The sequence below is a fragment of the Budorcas taxicolor genome, chromosome 23, assembly GCF_023091745.1.
Source record: "Budorcas taxicolor isolate Tak-1 chromosome 23, Takin1.1, whole genome shotgun sequence".
Lineage (NCBI taxonomy): Eukaryota > Metazoa > Chordata > Mammalia > Artiodactyla > Bovidae > Budorcas > Budorcas taxicolor.
This window is the reverse complement of record NC_068932.1, coordinates 15,063,048-15,090,770: the sequence shown is the minus strand read 5'-3', so window position 1 is coordinate 15,090,770 and position 27,723 is coordinate 15,063,048. Positions and strand designations below refer to the sequence as shown.

The 27,723-nt window shown below is 40.5% G+C and overlaps 1 protein-coding gene across 1 annotated transcript in view; it reads right to left on the bottom strand.

Moving 5' to 3' along the window:
• Positions 1 to 1,832: 1,832 nt before the first annotated feature.
• Positions 1,833 to 27,723, bottom strand: part of LGI1 (leucine rich glioma inactivated 1) — a 36,866-nt gene continuing 10,975 nt past the window's right edge. The window contains exons 3-8 of the mRNA XM_052660988.1: positions 18,432 to 18,503; positions 18,257 to 18,328; positions 9,287 to 9,358; positions 6,580 to 6,749; positions 6,144 to 6,308; positions 1,833 to 2,810 (exon numbers count right to left, since the gene is read on the bottom strand). Coding sequence (XP_052516948.1) covers positions 1,975 to 2,810; positions 6,144 to 6,308; positions 6,580 to 6,749; positions 9,287 to 9,358; positions 18,257 to 18,328; positions 18,432 to 18,503 — 1,387 coding nt within the window. The 3' untranslated portion in view covers positions 1,833 to 1,974. The remainder of the gene's footprint in view (positions 2,811 to 6,143; positions 6,309 to 6,579; positions 6,750 to 9,286; positions 9,359 to 18,256; positions 18,329 to 18,431; positions 18,504 to 27,723) is intronic.

Genomic DNA, 27,723 nt, shown 5'->3' with positions numbered 1-27,723 from the left:
TCTAACAGAGGTGCATGCTAAGTTGCTTCAGTTGTGTCCAACTCTTTGCAACAACATGGACTGTACCCTGCCAGCCTCCTCTATCCATGGAATGCCCTAGGCAAGAATACTGGAGTGGGTTGGCATGCCCTCCTCCAGGGAATCTTCCTGACTAGGGGATCGAACCTGCGAGTCTTAAGTCTCCTGCACTGACAGGCATGTTCTTTATCATGAGCACCACCAGGGAAGCCCTCCTCTAACACACATGTGCTGCTTATCAGACAAAGGAACGAAGACAGTCAGACATTCGAAGGCCAGATCTCCCTATGTGCGGGATTGGGATTGGGTGAGTCTTCTTCTTGTCCCCCCATAACCCTGATGTCAGAGTTGATATCTTCCCCGTGTGGTAAAGGAATCTGGTTCCTATGCATAACTCCCCAAGGTGTTGCTTCCTAGAGACTATGTAACTATTAGGTGTACCTTTAATGCCTCAAGTTTGCCAGATACATGCTGCCAGAGTTGCTGTCTGTCCCACCTGCCCCTCTAGTCATTCAGCAAAAGAGTCTGAGGAACAGTAAGCCAGAGGAAGCTCTGATCCCCTCCATGAAGGCAGCACACAGAACCAAATCATGCCAAGAATATCTCCTCTGCCCCGATTCCCTTTTGAAATCATCTCTTCCCTTTATGTTCAAACAAGGACCCCTTCTTCCAGGAACTCATCTTGGGCACTCCTCTGACACTTAAAATCAGAATGTTTAGGTGATGCTTGGCACTCATAGCTTATTCTGTAGTTTTTTGTGTCCTAATCATCCTGTGAGTCTTCTAAGACCCCACAGGTCAAGCACTATGCTCTATTCCTCAGTTTTCCTCCCCAAACCACAGAAAAGATACGCTATTAGTAGGTACTCAGTAAATATGACTGATTAGATCAAAGGGCCTTGTGAAGTTTATTATTTAGTTTATAACATGTGCATCTTCAAAAGTAGTTTTTGAGAACCTACTCTATCAAAGGCATTGTGCGAGGTGCTAACATACCATGTGATCCAGGAGCAGGAATTCAGAAAGTCAGATCTGAGCCTTGTGGGCACTCAGCAGTATGTCAGTAACGTGTCAGAACTGATGTCGAGAAGCAGAGCATCCTCGGTCAGACTGAGGCCTTTGTAGCAGATACATCTGATGCAAGTGCTGTAAGGCTGCAATCTCTGCCAGCTGTCAGGTGATTCGAGAGTCGGACATTTAGAAGTCCCTGAAGAAGGCTTTAAAAATCCGAAATCTTGAATTTAGCATCTATAAATTCTCCAAATGATGTTTTTAGCTGGAGCTATCAGATAGGAAAGGATGGGCCTAACTGTCTAATTAGCCATCTTGTAACAGGCAAATTTCTCTACTCTTTTTCCATTTGCCACTATTTCACCCCAAAGTGTTCCCCAAAGCCATGCCCTTGAGAAACACGTTTGAATGTTCAAGCTCAGCTGATCAACCTGATAATAAATATAGGCAATCAATATGAATGTTCATCTTCAATCATTATTTACTACATAAATTCTCAATCCAAATATAACCCCACTGTATAAAACTCTTTACTCAACATACTATCACCCAGAATAAAATAACTCCTGTAAGTAATTACCTTTGGGATATGAAAGAAAATGTAAACATTTTATTTGGCAGTTGTTTCTGAACACATGAATAAATAAATGGAAAAGTACATATTCATATTTCTTTTTGGAGTAACAGATACCATTAAACGCTTATTTACACATCTTCACTGCAAAGAACAGTTACACAATTCGGTTTTGTCTTAAAAAAGGTAACTTCCCACACCACTGGACTGGACAGGTAAGGATGGAGATACGGGTAGTGCTTGGTTCTAGCAGTCTCAATGTTTGGAAGGCATTCATTTGCAAGTGTGAAAAGAAGAGTCATCATGCATTTGAGTTCATCCGGATCAGGTACTGTAGAAAGTTACTGATGGCAGCCACAGAATTTGGTGTGTCATGCGCTTAAGTCAACTATGACATGTTTGTAAATCTGTGTGTTTCCCTTAAAACTGGAAGCAAAAAGAAAATTGCGTTTATTAATGGACACATGCGTGAATGATCTTGGTGCCTGAACATTTAATTCCTGAAATTTCACAAATTTGGCTTTCTCTGCATCCCAGTTATACACTTGAGTAAAGGAATAATCACTTCCAAGAATTGCATATTGATAGTTATTTATCTGAAGAGGCTGGAACACCATGGATCCTCGTGATGGCATCCTCTGAATATCCTGAAATGAGGAGCCTCCCCATTTCATTACTTTGGAATCACCAATGAATCTTGTCAAGCAAATGTACACATCACCTTTCACTGAGAAGTGCTTAACGGCATACACATCCTCCATGTTAGGGATGTCAGTTTGGTTAGTGAATAATTGTATTGCTTTGTTCCACTGATAAATGACAGGACGCTGGGAACTACTGGACAGTATTAAATGAGGCGTTCTGAGAGTCTGAGGTGTTCTGGCTATTTCTAGATATTCCACATCAGTATCCCGGTACCATGCATGTAAAGATTGATGGGAGTAGAATCCATTTCCGTTCCATTTATAAATGGTAGTGAAACCAGCTTTTGAACTGTCAGCAACAACGAAGTACCAGTTGTTTTCAATCTTGAATGTTTCAATGTCATTGGGTTTTCGGATTTTGAGGATTTCAATATCCTGGATTTTTATGAATTTATTTGCAAAACTGTCTCGCTTATAAATGTGAGAGCCGCCAAACAGCTGGGCCACAATGACATAGAGCTGAGTTTCAATGACTATAGGCTTGCACACTACAGTGGACGTGCCTGGGAAAGACAAATGAGAGATTAGGAGGATGGCCATCCTCTTTGGGAGCACGTTAATACACAGGCTGAGACCATGCAGCTGCCACCAAAATCTTGTTTCAGCCTGAAATAAGAGATTTCTTTGGTTGATTAGGCAAAGTCAGTTTTTTAATCAGATCCAGTGGCAACAAGACTGTGCCTTTTTGCCTCATGGAGCCTTGTTACCAACAACAGAGTCGTCTTGTCACATCCAGTGTGTACTAGACATTCAGGACACATGGCTACAGCTTGAGTTTTCCCTCTCATTTCTTCTTCTTCATTTTCTTTAATTAAAAAAAAATTTTTTTTGGCTGCACCACGTGGCATGTGGGAGCTTAGTTCCCCCACCAGGAGTTGAACCTGCGCCCCATTCATTGGAAGTGCAGAGTCTTAACCTTTGAACTGCCAGGGAAGACGGCCAGTGAAGTCCCTCTTCTTTGTCTTTTTTCTTTTTTTTTTTTTGGCCAAGCCACACATGGATCTAAGTTCCCTCAACCAGGGACTGAACAGCGAAAGCAGTGAGTACTAACTACTGGACCGTCAGGGAGCTTCCTCTCCTCTCACTTCTTATAGAAAAGAATCATTGCTTTCCCTGACGTATCATGAATTAGTCACAGTAATTCTAGTGGAAACTGCCATTTATTGAGCACCTACTTTATGCTTTGCCAGATCATCTCATTAAATTTCCCATCAATCTTAAGAGATAAATAGTATTATTACCCTTCCTTTTGCAGGTGAGCAGGCTGAAAGTCAGAGAGGTTCGATGCTGCTATAAGGCAGAGCTGAGATTCAAGCCCAAGGCTACCAGTGTCCCTATGCTTTTAACTTAACCCAGAGTGAGGAGTTAGCTATATTGGGGCTTCCACCTTGGGCTTGGATTCCACAAGGTTCTAGGACAACCTCACCAAGTCTTGAGCAGTGGCCTGGGCAGCCCACGGCTCTATCTTCAATTGCTCTGTTCTCTGTAATGAATGGCTTCTAGCTCTAGAATCAACTAACTTTCCCCTAAGAAAAGAGAGATGTCACTTGGGATTTTTCTGAAGCTTTAGGTCACCAGTGGCAGAAGAGAAGGAAGAAGAATCCTTAAGAAAAGTGAAAGAGGGGTACAGTCGTGGGCGATGCTCCTGAAAGTTACTTTGGGAAATCTCAGAAAACTACATGGGGGTCTGTCAGAAGCCTAGCTCAGTATCGTTTGTTAAGAGTTTAATTTATCAATAGATTCTGATCTTCTAGAGGGAGGTTGGTTCTCAGAAATCCAAAGCGAGCAAGGCAGATCTAGCCCCAGGTTTTTTCTAACTGCAGCTCTAAGGGCTTTGAGGTAATAAGTTCCGCATCAACTCTTTCTATTAATTGGTTGCATGCATAGGCAAAATTATTCTATTTATGACTCTTTTCAAGACTCAGCTGATTCTGTGACCTTGAAAAAATCTCTTCTCTGGGATTCAGTTTTCCCTTCTATACAATGAAAGTTGGAACTGGATTAGAGATGGCTGCTGCTGCTGCTGCTGCTAAGTCACTTCAGTCGTGTCCGACTCTGTGCAACCCCATAGACAACAGCCCACCAGGCTCCCCTGTCCCTGGGACTCTCCAGGCAAGAACACTGGAGTGAGTTGCCATTTCCTTCTCCAACGCATGAAAGTGAAAAGTGAAAGTGAAGTCGTTCTGTTGTGTCCGACCCTTAGTGACCCCATGGACTCCAGCCTACCAGGCTCCTCCGTCCATGGGATGGGGTGCCATCACCTTCTCCTTAAAGATGGCTACTAGTTTTCAAGCATGTACCAATATTGATTGATTGATTGGGACCGCCTGGAGAACTGTATTAAGAAGGATTCTGTCCTCTGCAAGAAAGAACATCATGACAGATTAACAATGTCTATATGGGGTGAGGGAGGGGATAGTGACTGCGTATATGACATATATTCATCATCCTGGACTAGATGATGTCATCTGGAAGTCTGCAACTATATGACTCATTTTTGTTTCAAGTGCTTATCTAAAGATTCATTCATAGCAATTGAGAGACTGTACAACATGTAAGAAGAAGCTGGTTTAGACTGTACAAAGCCCTGCTACAATCCACTGGAGAACTGACGGGGCTTCAGGAGAAAGGGAAGCATAGCCTTCCTCCTTGAGAAGGAAAGAGGATTCTAGGAGGGTCTCAGTTTGGAGGGGATTCAGTTATCTGGGCACCTCAGTCTTAGGCAAAACCCAAACCTGTCCTGATCCTATGAGCAATAGGGTTGATGACTGCCAACAAAATCTAGTTGTAACTATCCCAGCCTTGTCAAGTGGGTGACCTTCTATGGGGATGTGGGAGTGCTCTCAGAAGCAAGTTTAAGGGTGTTAGAAGCTAATGCTCATGTGAAGGTGATTTCAGAGGGAGCCTCATGTTCTAATTTATGACTTAAACACTTGAAAGTTGTTGAAATGAAGAAGAAACTTAAGAGGTGACCTAAGTAAAAGTTTTCATGAGAAAAAAAAAAAAAAAGATTTCCATCATCAAATTAAATGCAAAAAATACTAGAAAGAGGTTTGTGTCCTCACTGCAGGATTTCTCAGAGCCTCTAATGTGTGTTATTAATTTTGAATCTCCAAGAGGGAGATATGGGTCCCAAATTTACTGGACCATAAAATCCTTATGTCACAAGTCATACATGAACATTTTGCAGAAGTAATATTTTTGCAATAAAGTTTGAGATTCATCGATCTAAAATAAACTCAGTCTTGTGGTTAAAAAAATGGGCCCAGTGAGAGTGTGGCTTAACTAGTTTGTTTATGGCAGAACCTAGATAGAACTCATAATTCTTAGTCTAGTACTTTTTCTTTCAAGAAAAATAACCCACTTCTTATTGCATGTTTACTAAGATAGGTCCTATGCTAAGTTTCTTGAACACGTGCTCTCATTATTTTATAACAGCCCTGCAAGTTAAGTATTAGTATTACCATTTTACAACTGAGGAAATTAAGCTTTAGGGAACAATCTCAAATGGTAGATTTAGGATTCAAATGATTCTAAACCTGGTAGCTCTAAACTGGTAAAGAACTGCCTAAAGTTCTGGAGACGCACGTTTGATCCCTGCATCGGGGAGATCTGCAGAAGGAAATGGCAACCCATGCCAGTATTCTTGCTTGGAAAATCCTATGGACAGAGGAGCCTGGTGGGCTACAGTCCATGGGGTCGCAGGAGTTGGACACGATTTAGCGACTAAACCACAAACCTGCCCAAGGCATTCCCTGATACCACTCATCTTTTCTTTTAGCCCTTGACCCAAGCAGTTTAACTTTCTATTCAAAATACAATCAGCCTTTTCATACCTGTGATGTTGTCATAATTCCGGAAGGTCTTTTCTACATGGTCCCATTCAAGGAAAATGCACTTTCCAGTAAAAGGCTGAGCGATGACGACATACTCATCGTTCATATAAGAAAAAGTGTCTATGGACAGTGATTGATAAGGCAGGTCTTGAGACTTTGCAAACTCTGCAAAAATTGAAAATGATGATTAGTAGCTGTGCTAATGCCTCATTCGTTGGCTAGATCTCAAATGTCCATAAGAAATACATTTATTCTAGAGAAACAGTGAAATGGCAATTTTACTTTGCTTTTAAACACATGAAGTTAATGGTTCATAATATCTTTAAATTGCTCAGTTGGTTTTTAATGTATAAAAAATATCAGTTCCTGCATATGTAAAAAAAAAATGTAACCCTTAGTTTAATTGTACAAGATGGAATAATTTGGAATACATTACCTGTAATGATGCAATCAAAGTCCTTGGAGGAAAGACTATTGATTTTGCGCTTCTTGTATTCTGGAGGGCCTTCACAATAGATGTCTTCAACAGTTGCATTGGTGTGGCTTAGCCATTCCACCAGCCACTTCAGTTTACAGTCACAATTAAATGAATTACCTCTCAGGTCACTGAAAGACAAACTTCAGCTGCTTTTGATATACAAGGGTCCTTCCTTCACAGGCATGACTCTTACCATAGCAATTACGTGAGCAGGATGCTCTCACCTGGTTTTATATCATGCCTCATAATCTACCTTGAGCCTGCCTGATCATTCACTTTGGGCTCAGAAAGGACCACAGTGCACCCTTGCAAGCCACTCCAGTCAATGGAACCTCATAACTTACTCCCTCTTGGATTCAAAGGTAGTTCAGTCTAGAGCTGTGCTGTCTATAGGAATACAATGTGAACCACATATGTAGTTTAAAATTTTTCTATAGACACATTAAAAAAGTAAAAAGAAACAGATGAAATTATTTTTAATATCATATGTTATATAACCCAATACATACAGAATTTTATCATTTTGACATATAGTAATATAAAAATTACTTATGAGATATTTTGCATGCTTTTTCTATATTAAGTCTCTGTGGAGTCTAATGTGTATTTTATGCTTACAGTATATCTCAATTTGGATAATAAAATTTCAGCAGAAGTTCCTGATTTGTGTTTAGATTTAATAAAATTCACAGTTGAAAAAAAAAAGATTCATACACCCAAATTGTTCCAAGCATACTTAAAAGTTTTCCAATAATTGAACAGAAAAATCAGTTCTTAAATTTAGTTTTTTATTTGATTTTTTTAAAAAAACTAAGTAAAATTTAAAATTGAGCTCCTCAGTCACACTAGGAACACATTTTAAGTGTGCGGCCACCATATTGGGCAACACAGGCCCTAAAACACAGAATGTAGTGACGGTTGGACTATATTTAATTAAATCAAGTGAGCTATTTGCTTTTCTTCTTCCTCACAGATGTAATTAATCCTGATCCTATTCCATGGTCTTCAAATTCAATTTTAATAGGAAATGACTTCAATACAGCGGAGTTAATGCAGACATACAATAGCTCATGCCCGTAATAAACTGCACAGCACAAATAGTTTAAATTTCCACATATGATCCCAACTCATCAGTTCTCTGTTTATTTGCATTGTTTCTGTTCAGAAACCCAATCTCTTTCCTAAAACTCGTCTGTCACATAGAATTCCTAAGATAGGTATTGTCTACTTTTCACACAGCACAAGAATAATTTTTCAGTGTTGGAGCGCTTAAAAATGTGTTTTAAGGAATAAAGAAAACCAAGAAAAATCTACTAAAGGGCATATTGGCATGGATCCTTGCACTTCTTAAATAATTCTTGATTTGGGCATATCAAGGTAGGCCAAACCCATGATAAGATTCCTTGGAGAAACTAAGCCCATTTCAAGTGCTTTTTCTTTTGCTAGCATGGGGTTTAGACTGACATAAGGTTGGGCCAGAGGGTCTCCAAATAAGCTATATCCCCAAGTCTGCCATGGAGTTATCTAACTTGCAAGACGTTCGCAGGACTGACTTCATATCCCAAGACTACTCTGACCCAGAAATAATGAGTGTCAACTTTTCTGATCTATTGTAAACCAGAGTGGATAACTGTGGTCTGTCCAAGACTCTTTGGAAGTGTCCTGATTCTGACACTCTCTTGGAAATAAACCATCTTTTAGGAACTGGGGTAATAGGCATGGAGGAGGGGCTGGGGGAGTACTACAAGGAACAAAGAGTTTTTCACTAGCTAGCTGATTTGATGTTAAATACTGGGCTTAGGAGAGAATACTTGACTCAAATTCTGTTGGAGAAAAGTTGTTTTGAATATATATTCTATAGCAGAGTACCTGATAAATATGAACTCTTTTGTTTTCACACATCTTTTGTTTGTTCCTATGTTCTACCTTGTGGCATTTAAATACTTTTCTAATGTTTTGGAAGGCACTTATTGAAGCTAAATTGCTTTTGAGATGGTTAGGCATACATTACTTGCTTTGCTTACTGCAAAATATACAAATTCCTTACAAAGATCTTTCACTCTGAGGCTTAAAAGTCAAAGTTTGAAAGCTCTTTTGTTTGAAAAAGGGTCAAAAAAAATTAAGTTCATTCCCTTCCTGGGGCTTAAGCCAAATTCCTGGGGATTAAGCCTAGGGTTGTTGTTCAGTCTAACGAGAGAAAAGGCAAACTTTCCTCCCTTCCCCCACTTCCTGCTCCATTTCTCTGTTGACTGACCAACCCATGGGTGTAACCTTTCATCTTTATTCTGTCAGTTACCCAGACTTCTTTGTGTTTTTCCTTTGTAGCCCCGTTTCCTGAACCCCGTGAGAAAAAAAAAGGCTTCTTGAAATTTCTATCTAGCTCTCCTCTGCCCCATCTCCCCCCAGCTCCCTTGTCATCAGTCCCTCCCATACAGACACACACTTTATCAAAGGAAAGCTTAGGGGTACGTTTTCAAACTATAGTGGAAGAAACCCTAGCAGACTCAAACAGTAGTCCAACTAAATTCAAAATTTAAGACAAATTAAAATTTTAAATTTCTCATTTAATTTAAAGCCAATTAAAAATTTTAATAATCAACACCAGACTTCTTTGTTAACTACTGCAAATTAATTAATTAATCAGTGATTTCTTAGGTCCTCTTACACATTTGTTAAAGAATCCAGGCCTTTGAAAATATCTTTTGGGAGAGTCTGGAGATTGTTGTTTGCAAGGCTCCTGGGAAGAAAAAAAAAAAAAAAAAAAGGGTGACGTAAACTGTAGTCATAAACAAAATAAATGCATTTATGGCCCTTTTAAATTTATGGTATTAAACAAAATGAACAAAGAAACACTCCAAAATACCAGTAACAAAATAACGCCTGGGCATCGGTCTTTCTGTTTAGCACTGAATGTGAGCCTCACACTCTTAGACAACCGAGGGCTGTCTTCCCATGTCTGAAGTCTCCATGCGCTCTCCCCTCACACTCAGGCCGCCCTTCCCCTCCTTCCCTACCCCCACTCGCTCCAGGAGCAGCTCAACCACCAGCTCTTAGAACCCACAGCTCTCAAACTTGAAGGCCTGTCTAACTACCCTGACTCCAGCACACTCTTTTTTCCTGTTCTTTCTCTGCATTTTTTTCCTTTTTAGCTCCATTCATTCATTCATCCCTCCTTGGAAAACAGCTTCCTCATAAATGTCCATCTATCCAATCATCCATTCATCCTGTTTAATCGTCTCCTTTTTTCCCTTCTTCCAGTTCTTGCTTTATCGCAGGAATTGTTTTCTCCTTCTCTGTTTGTTCTTCCACATATTGCTAAAATGATTCTGATTCTAATCAAGAGTAATGAGTAGGGGACAGTCCTGATAGTATCGAGGAAAAGGTCATGTGTCCACACTGCAGAAATGTGCACGTAACTGGGAGCAGATACTGTATAACCAGGAAGGGTGACTAGGTACTGGTGATTTGTATTTAATCAGCACTATACATATACTTGCATTTCTCAGATGGCTCAGTGGATAAAGAACCCACCTGCCAGTGCAGCAGACTCAGGTTCAATCCCTGGGTCAGGAAGATCCCCTAGAGGAGGGCATGGCAACCCACTCTAGTATTCTTGCCTGAAAAATCCCATGGACAGAGGAGCCTGGTGGGCTACAGTTTATAGGGTCACAAAGAGTTGAACTGAAGCAACTGAGCATGCATACATACATATACATGTTATACACTTTCCTTAGGAGCGGTTTTAATTTTCGCAATAAAAATTGAAAACTAAAACAAAGGAGCCTATGCTGTCGGCCTCCAAAGCTCTTGAAAATTCTCTCAAATTCATCTTAAAACACTCTCAAAAGTCTTATGTTTCTACCTCTTCTAATTAGTACGAGATTTCTCAAGTGCAAGCATTAAAGACATTTAAAACCTATTTTTAAGTTAATTATGTTGTTTTTCTGCATTTTGGGAATTACCACTAGACTGGATTAGAAAACTTTTTCAATGAACCTTGGCACAGAAGACAGGGAACTGAATCAGAAGGTTTCAGCCTCAGTGACAGTCCATTTTGTGATGAAGGGCATAGCTTTGGAGTCATTCTGAGCTGTTTGAATCCTGACTCCACTATTTACTGGCTGTGTGACTTTGGTTATGTACCTTCTCTGCAACTCAGTTTTTTCATTTTTAAGTGGAGGTAATAATACCTCATATTATAAGAGTGTTTAAAAAAATGCAGTAACTCAGGACGGTAGCTGGTATGTAGACTGCTTTCAATAAAGGGCACTTGGGAGGAGGGGACTGGAAGGAGAAGGGCTTTCATGTGATCATTGTCCCAAAACAGCATTTAGAAAACTGACCATACAAATGAAGTGCTGTGACTGTCTCCCTACATAGTATTAAGAAAATGTTGCTAAAGAAGATTTTGCAAGACAGCATCTCCACAATTCCTTTTACTGATTGGTGGTTGAATGAAGAAATTTCTTGGTGTCTTGGACCAGTCTAGAGTCACTCTCAAGTTATGTATCTTAAAATATTTGCTGGCACAATTGTGTCCTACAGTGCCTATGCTAACTTCTCCTAAATGGATGTCCCTCTCCCAGACACCAGCACAACGTACAACTGGCTTCAGGATGCATGCTTGGAGTAGGCTGGGTCTTAGGACAGTGGGAGGGAAGTGATAAAGCAGTCTGGTCCTGAATTACTGCAGCCGTTAAGATTACCAAGGAAGAGACACCTGTTTTCCTTGCTGCCCAACACAGTTCTTTAAAAAAGCTGGTGAATTGAGAGTTCCACTTTCTGCTTGAAGAATAAAGCTGTAGGCCTCACATAGCCAGGATGTTAACAGTGAACTTCATAGATACAGAGAACAAATTGGTGGTTGCTAGAGGTGGGGTTGAGGGGTGGGAGAAATGGGTGAACTGCATTTTGTTTGTTTTGGTCTAAAAAAAAGATTTTAAAATTCCAAAATTAAAAAAAGAAAAAAATCAATGCGCTTCACTACAGGCTTTACTAATGGGTAAGATGCTGGGAGGGATTGGGAGCAGGAGGAGAAGGGGATGACAGAGGATGAGATGGCTGGATGGCATCACCGACTCGATGGACGTGAGTCTGAGTGAACTCCGGAGATGGTGATGGACAGGGAGGCCTGGCGTGCTGCGATTCATGGGGTCGCAAAGAGTCGGACGCGACTGAGCGACTGAACTGAACTGAAGAATGCACTGTATCTGGGTAGCTGATGAGGGGTAGAATTGGTTGGGAGAGAAGTGAAGACAGGGAAGTGAGACATTTCACTGATGTTAATTGTTTTCTAGGATTACTCTGCAGTGAGTACTAGAAGGATGTTTGTCTTAAACCCCGGTGCCTGACATAATATAAGTCCTCAACAGCTGCTTTTAAATGAATAAATGATTGAATGAATGAGTGGATGAATGGGACAGGATTGAATGGATAAGAGAAAGGGCACCAATCTAGACAGAGAAAAGGGCAGAGATTGCGTCTCAGGCTCCGTACACCAAGACAGTGAGTTAGGGAGAAACTGCAAAGCCCCGTGAATTACCATTGTCTTACCCTGACATCACTTTCTCCCGATACTCACAAAGTTCCCTCCCTGCTGTGAGCCTGGGTTCCTAGTTCCTGGCCAAGGTTCAAACCCTGTTGTGAAAGGGCCAAGTCCTCACCACTGGACCGCCAGGGAATTCCCTAGGAGGGTTCCTTTTTTTTTCTCCGTGGCTGCACCAGGCCTTAGTTGCACCATTAGGGGTCATTTAATTACAGCATGTGAACACTTATTTGTGACATGTGGGACCTAGTTTCCTAACCAGGGATTGAACCTAGACCCTTGCTTTGGAAGCTTAGAATCTTAGCTACTGGATCACCAGGAAAGTTCTCCTAGGAGGGTTTTTGAAAGTGTGTCTGCAACTAAGCTCCATTCTCTAAGTCCTGATTCAGAATCTACCTAAGAAACATCCTTTAAAATACCTAGGAAACTGTCCAACTGAACACCTAGCTGCCTTCAGACTGACTGAGAAGGGTCAAGCATTCCTAATGGCAGGCAGGCTTTCCTTCCCAATGGAAATGATGTCCATTCCCTCCACTTCGGGCTTGCCTGGTGGTTCAGCTGGTGAAGAATAAACCTGCACTGCAGGAGACCTGGGTTCGATCCCTGGGTTAGGAAGATCCCCTGGAGAAGGGAACGGCTACTCGCTTCAGTATTCTGGCCTGGAGAATCTCATGGACTGTATAGCCTATAGGGTTGCAAAGAGTCGCACCCGACTGAGCGACTTCCACTTTCACTCCACTTTGGTGTTTTCGTGGTTTACCTGAGAAAACCTCTAATTATGGCGTATGGAACCTACTGGAAAGTCTTCTTGCTAAGGCAGACCAGACTGGCTCAGACAGCACGTTTGTTTCAGTGCCACTGGGCTCTGCTGCTAAGAAAGCTTCGCCCACGGCCATCTGGGGTGCTCCCAGCCTCCCTGCAGTGCAGATTCTCAGCTTGAGTTGGTGTCTCACTGAATTTGCAGTACTTCAAGTGCAGTTATTTTAATTTCATACAAAATGTTTAAAGGGGATAAATACACTGCAGCATTTGGAGTCCTGATCCAGAATCAGTAGAGGTTAGGCAGCGAGGCTTAGTTTTTTCCTACATGATGGTGTTTGCTGCATACCACGCTCTGTTCTAGGTACTTTACATAGAGTAACTGGCCTAATCTCCTGTCAGTCTTAGAATCTAGGTGTTCCTAAGTATCTTATTATTTTCCACCCCTATTTTTACAGATGACTGTTATCGCTTCTGTTTTACACAAAAGAAATTGGAGGCACCATGAAGCTTAGTGACCTGCCTGATGTCCCAGAGCTATTAATGGGTAAAGCCTGGCTTTGAACGCACGCAGTCTGGTGGCAGAGACAATCTCCTCAGCCACTGTATCCCACTGCCCCCTATACATGCTTGTCATTGTGAAGGCTGAAGTGAGGACATCCTGCCTGATTAACTGGGGACACATGGATGCCCTGAGTTTGGGGACTGCATATATGTCTTTTGCACCTCCACGTTGCAGAACAACCAGTAGGTGCTTCATGACATGTATAGATCAATGACAATTTTCCCCAAATGTTTTTATACATACATGCAAACAAGCCTGCCTCCACTGGACCTTAGCCACCATGACACTTATGCGATGCCCAAGGGAATCATTACTAAAACATTGTGGGTGTTAACAGAAACCACTACAAAATGTTTAGAAATTTTGCCGCCATTGGCCATAAACTATTTTTTAATTCATTTTTCCCCTGATTTCAGAAGTAATACATGGTTACCAGAAAAATTCAAACCTTTCTGAAATATATGAGCTATTCAAACACTTAAGTTAATCATGTATACTATTAGGACAGTCATTTAGAAGAATCAAGAGAGGCTCTCGGAATTTGACAGGATTTGTAAGGACTTAAATATAAGGAATTCTCTTTTGGGGAGGGATTTTTCCAAAGGAGAGGGGAGTCTGTATAGTAAATTTTAAGTTATCTTAAAATGTCTCTTTACAAGGCAAGTCTACTGAGATAGATGTATAAGGAGATGAGGTAAGTTCATTGCTTCTTTAGGAATGAACTGAATTTATATCAATGCTCACAAGTTCCCTTGGAGCAGCTTTAATGTTAAGCCAGAGTGGGAACTAGCTGGATCTAAAAGTGTATGTCTACTCTTGTACATACTACAAAAGTACGTACATATTCTACATACTATTGAGAGTATGTTACGTGGCAGCCTGGATGGAGGGGGAGTTTGGGGAAGAATGGATATATATATATATGTATGGGTGAGACTTGTTGCTGTCCACCTGAAACTATCACAACAGTGTTAATCAGCTATATTCCAATACAAAAATTTTTCTTTAAGCCAACAAAAAAAGTATACGTCTAATTCCAGCTAATTGCATTTGGAGACCAAGAGTGAGGGTAGGGCTCCTGTCTTCAGGATCTTCTCTTCCTTCCCCATTTGTGTTTGCTTCTCAGATCATGTCCTGTGGAAGGACCTGCTGCTGCTGCTGGGGCTAAATAGCTTCAGTCGTGTCCGACTCTGTGCGATCCCAGAGATGGCAGCCCACCAGGCTCCCCCATCCCTGGGATTCTCCAGGCAAGAACACTGGAGTGGGTTGCCATTTCCTTCTCCAATGCATGAAAGTGGAAAGTGAAAGTGAAGCCGCTCAGTCGTGTCCAACTCTTTGCGACCCCATGGACTGCAGCCTACCAGGCTCCTCCGCCCATGGGATTTTCCAGGCAAGAGTACTGGAGTGGGGTGCCATTGCCTTCTCCGTGGAAGGACCTAGCCATTCATAAAGCTCTCTGGTCCTTCTATAATTGACACGGTGGAGACGGCACTAGAGGTCTCATTAAAGATCTTGGAAAACTTCTGGCTTTTACCAGTACTAACTGGGGAGCAACTTAAACGCAGGGCACACCTCTGAATTCTCATTTGCCAATAGGGTTAGTGTCTGCCCTGTTTCTTTTTTTAAATTTATTTTTAATTGGAGGAAAATTGCTTTACAATGTTGTGATGATTTATGCCATACAACAATGCAAATCAGCCATAATTATACGTAAATCACCTCCCTCTCATGCCTCCCTCCCCTCCCTCCTTCTCACCCTTCTAGATTATCACAGAGCACCTGGCTGGGCTCCCTGTGTTATACAGCAACTTCTCACCGGCTATCTGCTTTACTCATGATAGTATATATATGTCTATGCTACTTTCTCCATAATCCTCCACCTTATCTCTTTCATAAGGTCATCAAGAGACTGTAATAAGGTCTAGAATATGAAAAGCTTTGTAAACTCTTCCTGTGGGTTCGAGGGCAAGGTGATAATTATTTGCTACTTGAATGATTGCCTTTGATTGAGAAGACTTGGTCTGAGGAGGAGAAAAGTGCGCTTTGAAACCTAAAATCTTAAAAAGAAAATTAATGGCTCAAAGAAATGTCAAATGTATGTATAAGTGGTTAATAATGGAAAATGAACTTGATGTGCTGAATAGTCAGAGGGACATTTGGGCTTTAAATCTTCCCTATCTCTTCTTGAAAGGAAAAAAACAGGTAAGGAGAAAAGAAAAAAGGAAGGAAGGAAGTACCCCTGGAAGAAGAGCATAATTAGAAAGGAGGACATGATGTGGGGACAAGGCACTCAGAGAGAAAATATTTGTCTAATTCCTCTTGCTAGACGGAGCTCTTCCAGGTTGGAGCTGGATTTTCTTCATTTTTGTGTGGCACATCCTAGAGACTATTTAGGATGAACCATATGGCAATGCCATTTTTGTAGCTCGAAAACAGTCTCTTTTTGGCACAGTCACTGAATCAACCTAACTATTTGATAAAAATGCAAGAAATCTAAGGGTCATATTCAATCAACTTTGACCTGTTCCCGCCTAACACCTCCCTCCTACCTCCAGCACCTGGTCCCACATGATTTCAGTGGGACTTCCCTTTCATTGTCTGTTTGATCCTTAAAGATTCATGCCCCTCTCTTTGAGGGCTGCATTCTACTTTCACTTGAGCCTGAAAATTTCTCGACATAAGTACATGCTATACCAATGCCTCCTTCTTATACTCTTCACACTTCTAAAGAAGGGGCCTCATAGTGACCCAAATTTATATCCATTTCATTTGATGGACATAGTAAGCTCTAGTCAAACAAAATGGATGTTCTTCACAAGAGTGTTGTATAAATTTTTTTCTTCCTCCCTTTCCTGCCTTCCTTAACTTTCCTCTCCTTTTCCCTTCCTTTTTCTCTCTTTCATCCTTCCCTCCCATTCTTTGCATTCTTCCCTCCAGATGAGGTAGGCCTTTAGGCTGGAGAGAAGACACACTTGAGTGAACTAAGGGTCATGGCAAGGCTCTGTCCAGGTTTCCAGAGAGAACCGAGGGGTCTTATGTTCTTCCTTCAGCCCCTCGTGATGCTCAGCCATTAGTCACAGGCCATGTTAAATGGATTTATGTGAATCAAGTAGATCTCAGGTTGAAGTCATGAGTTTCCATTTATCTGTTTTAGTCTGAAAGTTCAAGCTTAGTGGCGTTTGGCTCTATAATCAAATGGCACAGCATTCCCACGATACACAGCCAATTTTGCAGCACTTATAACATGATGTGAAAAGCAGTGTTGCTGTTTATTTTATAGACAATATTTTCCTCATCCTTTTATAAAGACTATATACAGAAGCCTTGAAAGGTGTAGTGATTTTGTAAAATACATAGGGCCATCAGTTCCCTATTGCTGCAAATCCAAGTAACAATAAAGATAGGAACCAGCAGAGACAGCATGTGGAGAAGGCAATGGCACCCCACTCCAGTGTTCTTGGCTGGAGAACCCCAGGGACGGGGGAGCCTGGTGGGCTCTCGTCTCTAGGGTCGCACAGAGTCGGACACGACTGAAGCGACTTAGCAGAGACAGCATGAGACCATGCGGACACCCTAGAAGAAAGGCTCAAAGGGCAGGCATTTTTACCTGCCTCGTTACCTGATACCCCCTGGGGTCTAGAACAGAGCTAGAAATGAGCTACTGTGAGGCAACAGGTTGAAATGGACAGAATGACTGGGATGCTTAGATGGCTTGCCTCTTTACCTAACACTAATGAGATACATATTAGGAACTTGAGAGATAGTTGTTGAATGGATGAATAGCCACAACAGTTCAGCCTTGGAGTTGATGTTATCATAATTCCCTAACTAGTCAGTTTACTTGTCATATATCCCCTCCAAGCTTCTGTTTCCTCATTTCTAGAGTGGGGGGTAAAAAATAAAATGGGGGTTATTTTGCCTATCTGGCAGGATTGTCGAGATCATTAAATGAAAGTTTATGTAAAGTGTACTGACCGTTGTAGTAGTAGACACTCAGCAAATGTTGGCGCCGTTTCTCCCCATGTCCTTCTATTTTCATTAAAAATATGTGTGTGTGTGTGTGTGTGTGTGTGTGTAGGGTGTAGTTGAAAATAAGAGAGGTGAGTTATTCAGTTCATATCTGGTTTCTCAGGCATAGCACTGTGCCATTCCAGGCTGATGAGAGGCTCTCCTATGCACTGCAGGGTGCTCAACAGCGCTGCTGTTCTCCACTCACTAAATCCCAGCTACATCCCCTAGTTGTGACAGCCAAACATGTCTCTGTTCCCTGGAAGGTAAAATTATTTCCTATTCAGAACAGTTGATGGAGCGCTAATCACCCACTGAATAATTAAGTATTTCACTCCTAAAACAGTTGTTCAGGTGCTGTGTAGATGTGGCCTGTGGTTCTAGTATATATGTTTAAATGTATATGAAATCAGGGCTTATACAGAAAAAGAGAAACAGCAAAAACTATATAGTCAATTCATGAAGTTGAGTAATGATGCAGTTAATAAAAACATTATTTCATTCACATAATTTCCTTGCCTTAGGATATTTTCCTAATTATTGTTGGTTGGGCTAATGTTAATAGGAATGGGTTTCCTGGACACCTTGGCTGAAGACAGGGAGAAAAGGCAAGTGTGCATGGAGAGAAATCATTTGGGTTTCTTAAATTTTCATAGATACCCATAAGGTGGGTTATCTATGATGAATATTAACCACAGATTATCGAACTGCATTGTCCATTGGCAAGCTCAAAATGCAATAGCAACGTTCATACTTACAGGTGAATTAAAGACTTTAGTCCTCGGAAAGTATGTCTTGAAATGGACTTGATGTTGTTGTTTTCTATGAATCTGCAATAGGTTATAATATTTTTGGTCAGACAGCTGTAGAACCTCAGAGCCCTTGTCCTGTGTCATTACATTAAAAAAAAAAAAAAAAGGTTATTTTACTTACAAATACTCTAGATGTGGGAGACCAATGAAAGCATCATCACTGATCACATCAAAGGAGTTCGATGTGAATAACCTGCCCAGAAAAAGTACACAGTGAAAATGGTTAAACTGGCAGATTGTCAATCTTTGCTGCTTTTTATCTCTCAGAGAAATGAGTGGGAGTTGTGCACAGAAAAATGTCTAGATGCCTGCCTTTTACAGTGTTATTTATTCAGGTAATTTTTGTAGCTTTTTTTAACCATCAATTATCTCATCAAACACTCAATGAGGGAGTGCCTTGTGCCCCACTCCTCATAGGGATGAGTGTCACATGCCCTGGGTAACATTTTGAGACACAACCGGGCGAGTATGATAGCCAAAGCAGCCAAATCAACATGTTGCAGGTTTCCATGACAAAGACACCCACAGAATCTTTCCCTCTTGCTCTGAAACTTCTGGAACATTCTGACCAGCCCCAATAATGGTATCATAGTCACTAACCTGAGAGACCTAGAAACTAGCTCCATGTCTGGTTGAGCATGTTATTCATAGTAGATAAGCCATTGACACTGGTTCAATAAAAATCAACTAACCTTCTTTGAAAGTAGAGCAGGCTGAAGATGGGAAACAATGAGGCTTAGGAAGAGTCTCAGACCCAGTTTATTACTAAATAGTTGAAAAAGAACACTTTCACTTGGACACATTTATTTGCAATTTCAGTATCCACAGGGATTTGGTTTTGAAATAACTGATGAAAGGAAACATCAATCAGCAGTTACCACATCCTGTGTAATTCCTCGAAGAACTTTTTTTTTTTCTGAATCAGAGGCTTAACAGAGGTGATTACAAGCCAAATAATACAAAGTTATCTTTTTAGAATGAGTATTAATTTATGGAATTCATCAGATAAAGTGTTGATGCAAACTGAAAATAAAGTTTTACATGTACTGATGACAACTTATAATGGGTTCAAGTGACATTCAGGCTACATGTTAAGGTTCTTATATAGGGAAGCCTCATTTTTCACTTGTAACTAGTGTCCAAAATGTGACCATTATCATGGGACAGACGGGAAGTTTGACAGTTTATGTCTCATACATACTATTTAATTGCACTATGCTAAGTCCAGTATTCTCCGCTAGTAAACTTTTACTTTTGAGGGGTAGGGGTTAAAATTAGCTGCACTCACCAACTTAATGACTAACCCTCTCTGAGCCTGTTAACCAAGGGGATTAAAACTATGAGATCTCACCTTCTGAACAGGTGTAAATAACTTATTTGACATCTGGGATTGCTTAAGAATAATGAGAGGAAGGGATAACAGTGGGTTAGAGACAAATTGAACACGAAGAGGTCATTTTTGAAGCTGGAAGCTTATTTTTACTATCATTTCTACTTTTATATATGTTTGAAATTTTCTGTAAAAATGGGGAGGGAGAGAAAGTAAACCAGATAAGACCAGATGATGTCTTGCATTTCTTCCTAAGCTATAATCCCTGGAATGATGTTGGATTCTCTTCTATCCCTTCTCCTTCTAACATTATAGCTTTACTCTTAAATGATTCACTAGACTGTAAAGTCAACATTATCGAATAAGTCATACATATTAGATACCCAGAGTTTTTCAAAAAATTCAAATTTTTATGATTTCAGCCACAACTTTGGCAATTCTCTCTTCTTACGTCATAGTTCTGGGAAACAAGATTGCTCAGCCTTACTCCAAGGTAAGCTACCATCCAAAGTTTTCCTTAGGTTCCAGATTTTCGTTTCATTCTGTATCACTTCAGTTAAGTTGCTCAGTTGTGTCCGACTCTGCGACCTCATGGACTGCAGCACGCCAGGCTTGCCTGCCCATCGCCAACTCTGGAGCTTGCTCAGACTCAGGTCCATCTAGTTGGTGATATCATCCAACCATCCCATCCTCTGTCATCCCCTTCTACTCCTGCCTTCAATCTTTCCCAGCATCAGAGTCTTTTCCAATAAGTCAGTTCTTTGCATCAGGTGGCCAAAGTATTGGAGTTTCAGCTTCAGCATCAGTCCTTCCAATGAACACCCAGGACTGATCTCCTTTAGGATGGACTGGTTGGATCTCCTTGCAGTCCAAGGGACTCTCAAGAGTCTTCTCCAACACCACAGTTCAAAAGCATCAATTCTTCAGCATTCAGCTTTCTTTATTCTTTTATTTTTTTAATTCTTTATTCTTTTTAATTTATTAAATTTTTTTTTAAAAAATTTTAAATTTTATTTATTAAATTTTTATTAAATTCTTTTTAATTTATTAAATTTAATTTTAAAAATTTTAAATTCTTTATTCTTTATTTCTTTATTCATTCTGTATAGGCAGAATGATAGAAGGGGGAGGATGAAATAAGGCAGAAATAGATACAGAGAAATACCTCCTATGTTCACTGGCTTTCAAACCGTCCCAGGGACTTAAAAATCGCTCACTTCAAGTCACTGCAAAAAATGACTTCTAACATTCATGCTCCTTATATTGAATCAGATGCAAAACAGAGTACGATATGGATATAAGTGGCCAGAATTAGCCCACACATGTCAGGGAAATAAAATAGGGTTTTTGCTAAAATTTTTATCTGCTCATCCATTGCTTATGCCTAGCACCTATAATAGTGCCTCTCCCATAGTGGACATTGAATAAATATTTGTTAAAGGGGAATTTACTTTACATTAAATTCTGGTTATCACTACATTACTAGATTTAATGTTCCTTATAGCAGGGACTTATCCTTATTGATTTTTTTGTCCTCAGTCCTGAGCACAGTTCCTGGCTGAAAGCTATTTGCTGAACTAGTTTTTAAAGATCAAAACTTCTGGCTAAAAGTACAACGATATCCGAAAATATGGGTGAATCTCATAAACCTAAATCCAGGGAAAGAAGCCAAAATGCAATAAAGTACATCCTATATAACTGCTCTTATATAAAGAAGAAAGTGAAGGGTGCTCAGTCGTGTCTGATTCTTTGGGACACCATTGACTTGCACAGCCCATGGAATCCTCCAGGCCAGAATACTAGAGCGGGTAGCCTTTCCCTTCTCCAGGGGATCTTCCCAACCCGAGATCGAACCCAGGTCTCCCACATTGCAGGTGGATTCTTTACCAGCTGAGCCACCAGGGAAGCCCCAGAAAAACTGATCTATGCTGGCAGAAGTCAAGATAACATTTACATCTTGGAGATGAGAAGAGGGCACAGAGGAAGTCTTTGGGGTAATGATAATGCTTGGTTTCTTGACCTGGGTGCTGGTTACAAGGGTTCTTCACTTTATAAAAAGTCATGAGGAAAGGGGTGGGATGATAAATAGGCAGAGCAGAGAGGAGTTTTAAGGCAGTGAATATACTCTGTATGATACCATAATGATGGATGCATGTCGCTATACATTTTCCCAAACCCATAGGATGCGCAGCACCAAGACTGAACCCTAATGTAGACTCTGGCTGATCAAGTAAGTTCATCAGTTGTAACAGAGATAATACCATGGTGGAGGATGTGGGGGATAGGGGAGGCTATGCATGTGCCAGGGTGGGGAGTCTATGGGAAATTCTGTGCCTTCTCTTCTATTTTGCTGTGAACCTAAAACTGCTCTAAAAAATTAAGTCTTAATTTAAACTCTCAAGATGTACACTTAGGATATGCACACTTTTCTTTATGTAAATTTTATTTTAATAAAAAGTTTTCTTATAAAAGCTAAAACAAAATCCCTCTGGCTAAGATAATATTGAATGCATTAGCCCTTAGATTCTTAATTCAATTGTAGTTTTCTGTGGACAAGCATTCCATGGGCAAAGATTTGTAAATTTATACATACATTCTAAATATAGTCGGTCGAACAGCCTATCCACTTTATTATCCTGTGTATACTTAAGACTTAAAAAGATCCTGTTCTATAAACAGGGTAAAATGCCCATCTTTAATTTTTATCGGTTCCTTTAGAAAGTTTGATTTCAGTATCATAATTTGTTATTGAGCCAGATATGTTAAAGAATCCCATAGTCCTTGTTAAAGGAACCTATGTCACCCCACCTCATCTTGATGTACAACAGACCTGGGGCAGACCTGTGTGGCCATGTTTTATACCTCATGACTTCTATCACTTTTCTTAAATTATTAGAACAAGAAGGACTCCTTTTCTCATCCAGAATAGCTGATCCTGAGATCGGTCAGCATCCCACGGCCCAACTAGTCTGGTTCAAAAAGGCGAGTTGGGCTAAATATGAATCCCTTCTTGAGAATTTGGAATCACAGAGGTGGAGCCAGCCAGCAGAGGAGCTGAAGGAGGAAAGATGCCTTAGGGCTGAGTCAGCTCCATGGCCGGAAAGCTGTGCCGGGCGCACTCAGAGAGCGGAATGTGGAGGAATGTGGAGGAGACCTCACAAAGGGCTGCGTGTGTGAGGCTGGATCAGGGAGATGCCCAGATCTGTGTTTGATCCTAGACCTGTGCTTCTCAATATTAGCTTCACTTGGACTCACCTGAACAGCTTTATAAATACTGTTACCGTGGTCTCACCCTCAAGGATCCTGGTTAATCTGGTTAAATTCTGTACCTGTGATGTGGCCTGAGCATGGGATGTTTAAAAACTCCCCAGGAATCTCTTATATGCAGCCAGGGCTGCATATGGTAAACTTTCTGGTCAGTTACAATAGCCTTCCTTTACCTGTGGCGACCAAGGGGAACTCTGCTCCTCGTAGCAGGTGTGGCTGGAACGGGAGCTCTGATACACAGAGATGTCATAGATTGTCCCTTGCCCCTAACTATAGGTAGCGAGAGTCCATAATACTGTAACTCAGATGTGACGACTGTCCTCACAATTGCTGCACATGGAGGGGTGGGTGGGGATCAATGTATTGTCTGAACAAACTCCTTACCCTGAGCTCCAAATCAGAGACCTCACCCCATAGATTTGCCAAACAGCCATCCTGTGGGTTTGTACAGGGATAATGTAGAACGTGTCCTCTGTCCCTGGGCCTGTGGGAACATTTGAGGTCTCTGACTCTTTCTTCTTAGGAAGGGGAAAAGGCAGGCATGTTCCCTAGAATGCTGGTGGAGGTGGACACAAGGCTGCACCTTGACCTTTCTGTATCTTAGCCATCAGTCTCATGAATTCAGTATGAAAACAAGGGAGTATAGGAAGGATGGGGAGGATTGTTTTCCTTTGCAACCAAGGGAATGTATGTTTCCTTACCAAGAAAGATTTAAGACCATACATAGATCAATCGATTGCTCAGTTGTGTCTGACTCTTTTGCAACTCCATGGACTGTAACCTGCCAGGCTCCTCTGTCTGTGGAATTTTCCAGGCAAGAATACTGGAGTGGGTTGCCATTTCCTACTCTAGGGGATCTTCCTGACCCAGAAATTAAACCTGCATATCTTGTGTCTCCTGCATCGGGAGGTGTATTCTTTACCACTAGTGACACCTGGTATGTTTCCTTGCCATGAAACAGATTTAAAACCATACACATCAACTATCAATTCCATGCAGGCAATAGTTCATTCTCTAAATCATCATTGTTGCCTCCACAATAACCTGTATTTCATAAAATGCTGCTGCATTTTCTTACTGGGGCTTTGAAACAAGTAAAGTGGTAGAGTAGGTGTTAATAGCTGTTTGACAGGAGCAAACTGTGGCCTAGAGGGCTGTTAAAAGCTTTGACCAAGATCATAAGACAAGATCATAAGACAAGATCATAAGACCCAAGACTCCTGGTCTACTGCCCTTTCCACCCCTTGGGTGGTCTCTCAGTATAGGAGCCGAATCACATAATGACACAACATTCACATTATGACAGACAACTATAATAACACTACTCAGCTTATGCGGATTTAAGAAATCTCATTAAATTATAATTCCTTTTTTTAAAGGAATTAATTAATCAAAATAAGTATCCTAAAACTCACAGTAAGATTAAAAACTTATGTTTTTTTTTTAGATCAAGAATTTAAAAAGTCTAAACTATCACAACATTGTCAAGCAGTTATACTCCAAGTTTAAAAAAAGAATTTAAAAAATATGAATGCAGTTTGGTGTATTCTGCTTAAGGATACTATAGGCTCAGTGTAAAAATTCTGGAAAACTCAGAAAATCTTAAAGAAGACAATAAAAATGACTGTCACCATACTACCCAAAGATATGAATATATTATACATAATATTTATATGATATATGCATGTATATATTTATAAAATTTATAAAATTAGAATAATAGTTTTTATTGTTCTGTGTCCTCCTTATTTTTCCAAGAACAATTTCTTATGACAAATTTTCAATATAAAATGTTAACAGATGAGTAAGTCATATTATAAATATTTCAGGATTTAACTTTTTTATTGTTGATTCCGGTTTTCACTGTTATAAACACGACCATGACTACTCTCACATGCAAGTATTTTCCCATATCCCTATTTCTTTCCTTAGAGTAGACTTACGATAGATTTTTTTAAGCTGGCATTGTTGGATTATACATGGTTTTTATGTCTCTACTTATTACTAAATTGTTTCACACTACATATTCAATTCTCAATATAGAAATGCCTATTTATCAATCCTTACCAATAGTTAGTATTATCACTTTTGTTTCTTTTTCTATGAAATCATGTCCTTTGACCATTTTTGCTGCTTTCTAAGCACCTTTTATTTATTAAGATATTACCTATTCTTTTCCTTTCTTATATGATCCTGAATGTTTCCCTACTGATTATGATTTGCCTTTTGAATCATGATTTTTAGCATACAGACATTTTACATTTCTAACAAAATATATCAATGTCTATTACATATTCTTTCTTTGCTCTAATTCTTAAAATGTTTCTTCTTACCTTGATATTAATGAAATATTACTTAGTGCTCCCTCTATAACTTTTTTTTTTTAACTCTAATTTATTTGGAGCTTGCTTTTATCTATGATGTGAGGTGAGACACTGCCTTGATTCCTTCCTAGATATTCACTCAAATTTGCCAAAGCCTGTCATTGAATAATTAATGCCCTTCCCACTTGTGTGTACATATTCAGTTCAGTCAGTTCAGTTGCTCAGTCATGTCTGACTCTTCGCAACCCCACGCCAGGCCTCCCTATCCATCACCAACTCCTGGAGTTTACTCAGACTCATCTCCATTGAGTTGGTGATACCATCCAACCATCTCATCCTCTGTCATCCCCTTCTACTCCTGCCTTCAATCTTTCCCAGCATCAGGGTCTTTGCAAATGAGTCAGTTCTTCGCATCAGGTGGCCAAAGTATTGGAGTTTCAGCTTCAGCGTCAGTCCTTCCAATGAACACACAGGACTGATCTCCTTTAGGATGGACTGGTTGGATCTCCTTGCAGTCCAAGGGACTCTCAAGAGTCTTCTCCAACACCACAGTTCAAAAACATCAATTCTTTTGTGCTCAGCTTTCTTTATAGTCCAACTCTCACATCTATACATGACTATTGGAAAAACCATAGCCTTGACTAGACAGACCTTTGTTGGCAAAGTGATATCTCTGCTTTTTAATACGCTGTCTAGGTTGGTCATAACTTTCCTTTCAAGGAGTAAGCGTTTTTTAATTTCATGGCTGCAGTCACCATCTGCAGTGATTTTGGAGCCCAAGAAAAGAAAGTCTGTCACTGTTTCCACTGTTTCCCCATCTATTTCCCATGAAGTGATGGGACTGGATGCCATGATCTTCGTTTTCTGAATGTGAGCTTTAAGCCAACTTTTTCACTCTCCTTTTTCACTTTCATCAAGAGGCTCTTTAGTTCTTCTTCACTTTCTGCCACAAGGGTGGTGTCATCTGCATATCTGAGGTTATCGGTATTTCTCCCTGCAATCTTGATTCCTGCTTGTGCTTCATCTAGCCCAGTGTTTCTCATGATGTACTCTGCATAGAAGTTAAATAAGCAGGGTTGACAATATACAGCCTTGATGTACTCCTTTCCCTATTTGGAACCAGTCTGTTGTTCCATGTCCAGTTCTAACTGTTGCTTCCTGAACTGCATACAGATTTCTCAAGAGGCAGGTCAGGTGGTCTGGTATTCCCATCTCTTTCAGAATTTTCCACAGTTTATTGTGATCCACACAGTGAAAGTGAGAAATAGATTTAAGGGACTAGATCTGATAGACAGAGTGTACATATTACTTCCTTCAAAAATCTGCTATTTTATAGGGTTTTTCCAAAGGTGAAATCTTGAATTTACTTACTATTCCTACTGTTTCCTAATTTATTATTTTATATGCTAATTATTTATTTTCTCTTGAGTTCCTTAGAAGAGGTATTGTTTCATGCTCAATTCATATATTTTTATTCTTTCTGATTTAAAATGAAAGTATTTAGAAACATGACTTTGCCTCTATTTAAAGCATCCGGTAAGTTTTAACAGGTAGTCTCTTAAAACTGCATTTTGATTTCAACTAGTATTTAGAATAATATTCTTAAAATTCCCTATTGATGATATTTTTTACATGTTTTCATGAGTTAAAATTAACATTGCCCTAGGACTGAGGAGGATGAGATCTGTAAAATGCCTGCTAACCCTGAGCTCCAGTATCTCTTTTGACTATTTGCATTCACCTGACTGTAGGAGTGGGTCACATCTCTCTATAAGCAATAAATGAACACCAAGGCCATCAGGTTATTAGGAGGTTCTTGGATGAAAAGCTAGGATCAGAAGCACTTAATTCAAAAGGAACAGAGAAGTGTGTGATAGGGTTAGCATGGAGGTTGGTGTGCTGAGGTCAGCAGCAGAGGAGAAAAGGAAGAAGCAGAGGATCACAGAATGAGGATCGAACTACATGAGAAGGAGGTCAAGGCTGAGGCTGCCCAATGTCCAGCTGGGGGTCCACAAGAGTGAAACGATTGGGCAGGGACATGTGTCGATGCCAAGACTGAAGGGCTGCTAAAGCAGTTTCCTGCCCTGGCTTCACACCTCTTCTAGGGACCAGGAAGGAGCACCCTGAAGAGGGAATCACAAAGCCTGAGTCTTAATTCCCACTTGGCCATAAATCCTCCGTGTGGCCTTGAGCACATCACTTCTGCTCTCTGTATTGTCAAATGAGGGATCTGAACTAGATAACCAGAAGGATATGTGAGTCTGGGCTTGTAGAGCTGCAGGCTTCATTCATGGAGGAATAGGCATGGGCTCCGCATGAGGAGTGGGAGTCTTGGGTAGGCAGGTCTGCAGATGGTTGAATGGGAGGAGTAAACTTGCTGGAAAAATCTCCCCTTCTCTCAAGCCAGACTGGCCCCCTGGCTCTAGTGACACTCCTTCAGACTCCCTTTAGTCACCTGTGACATCTTAACTCCCATCAGAACTGACATTGGC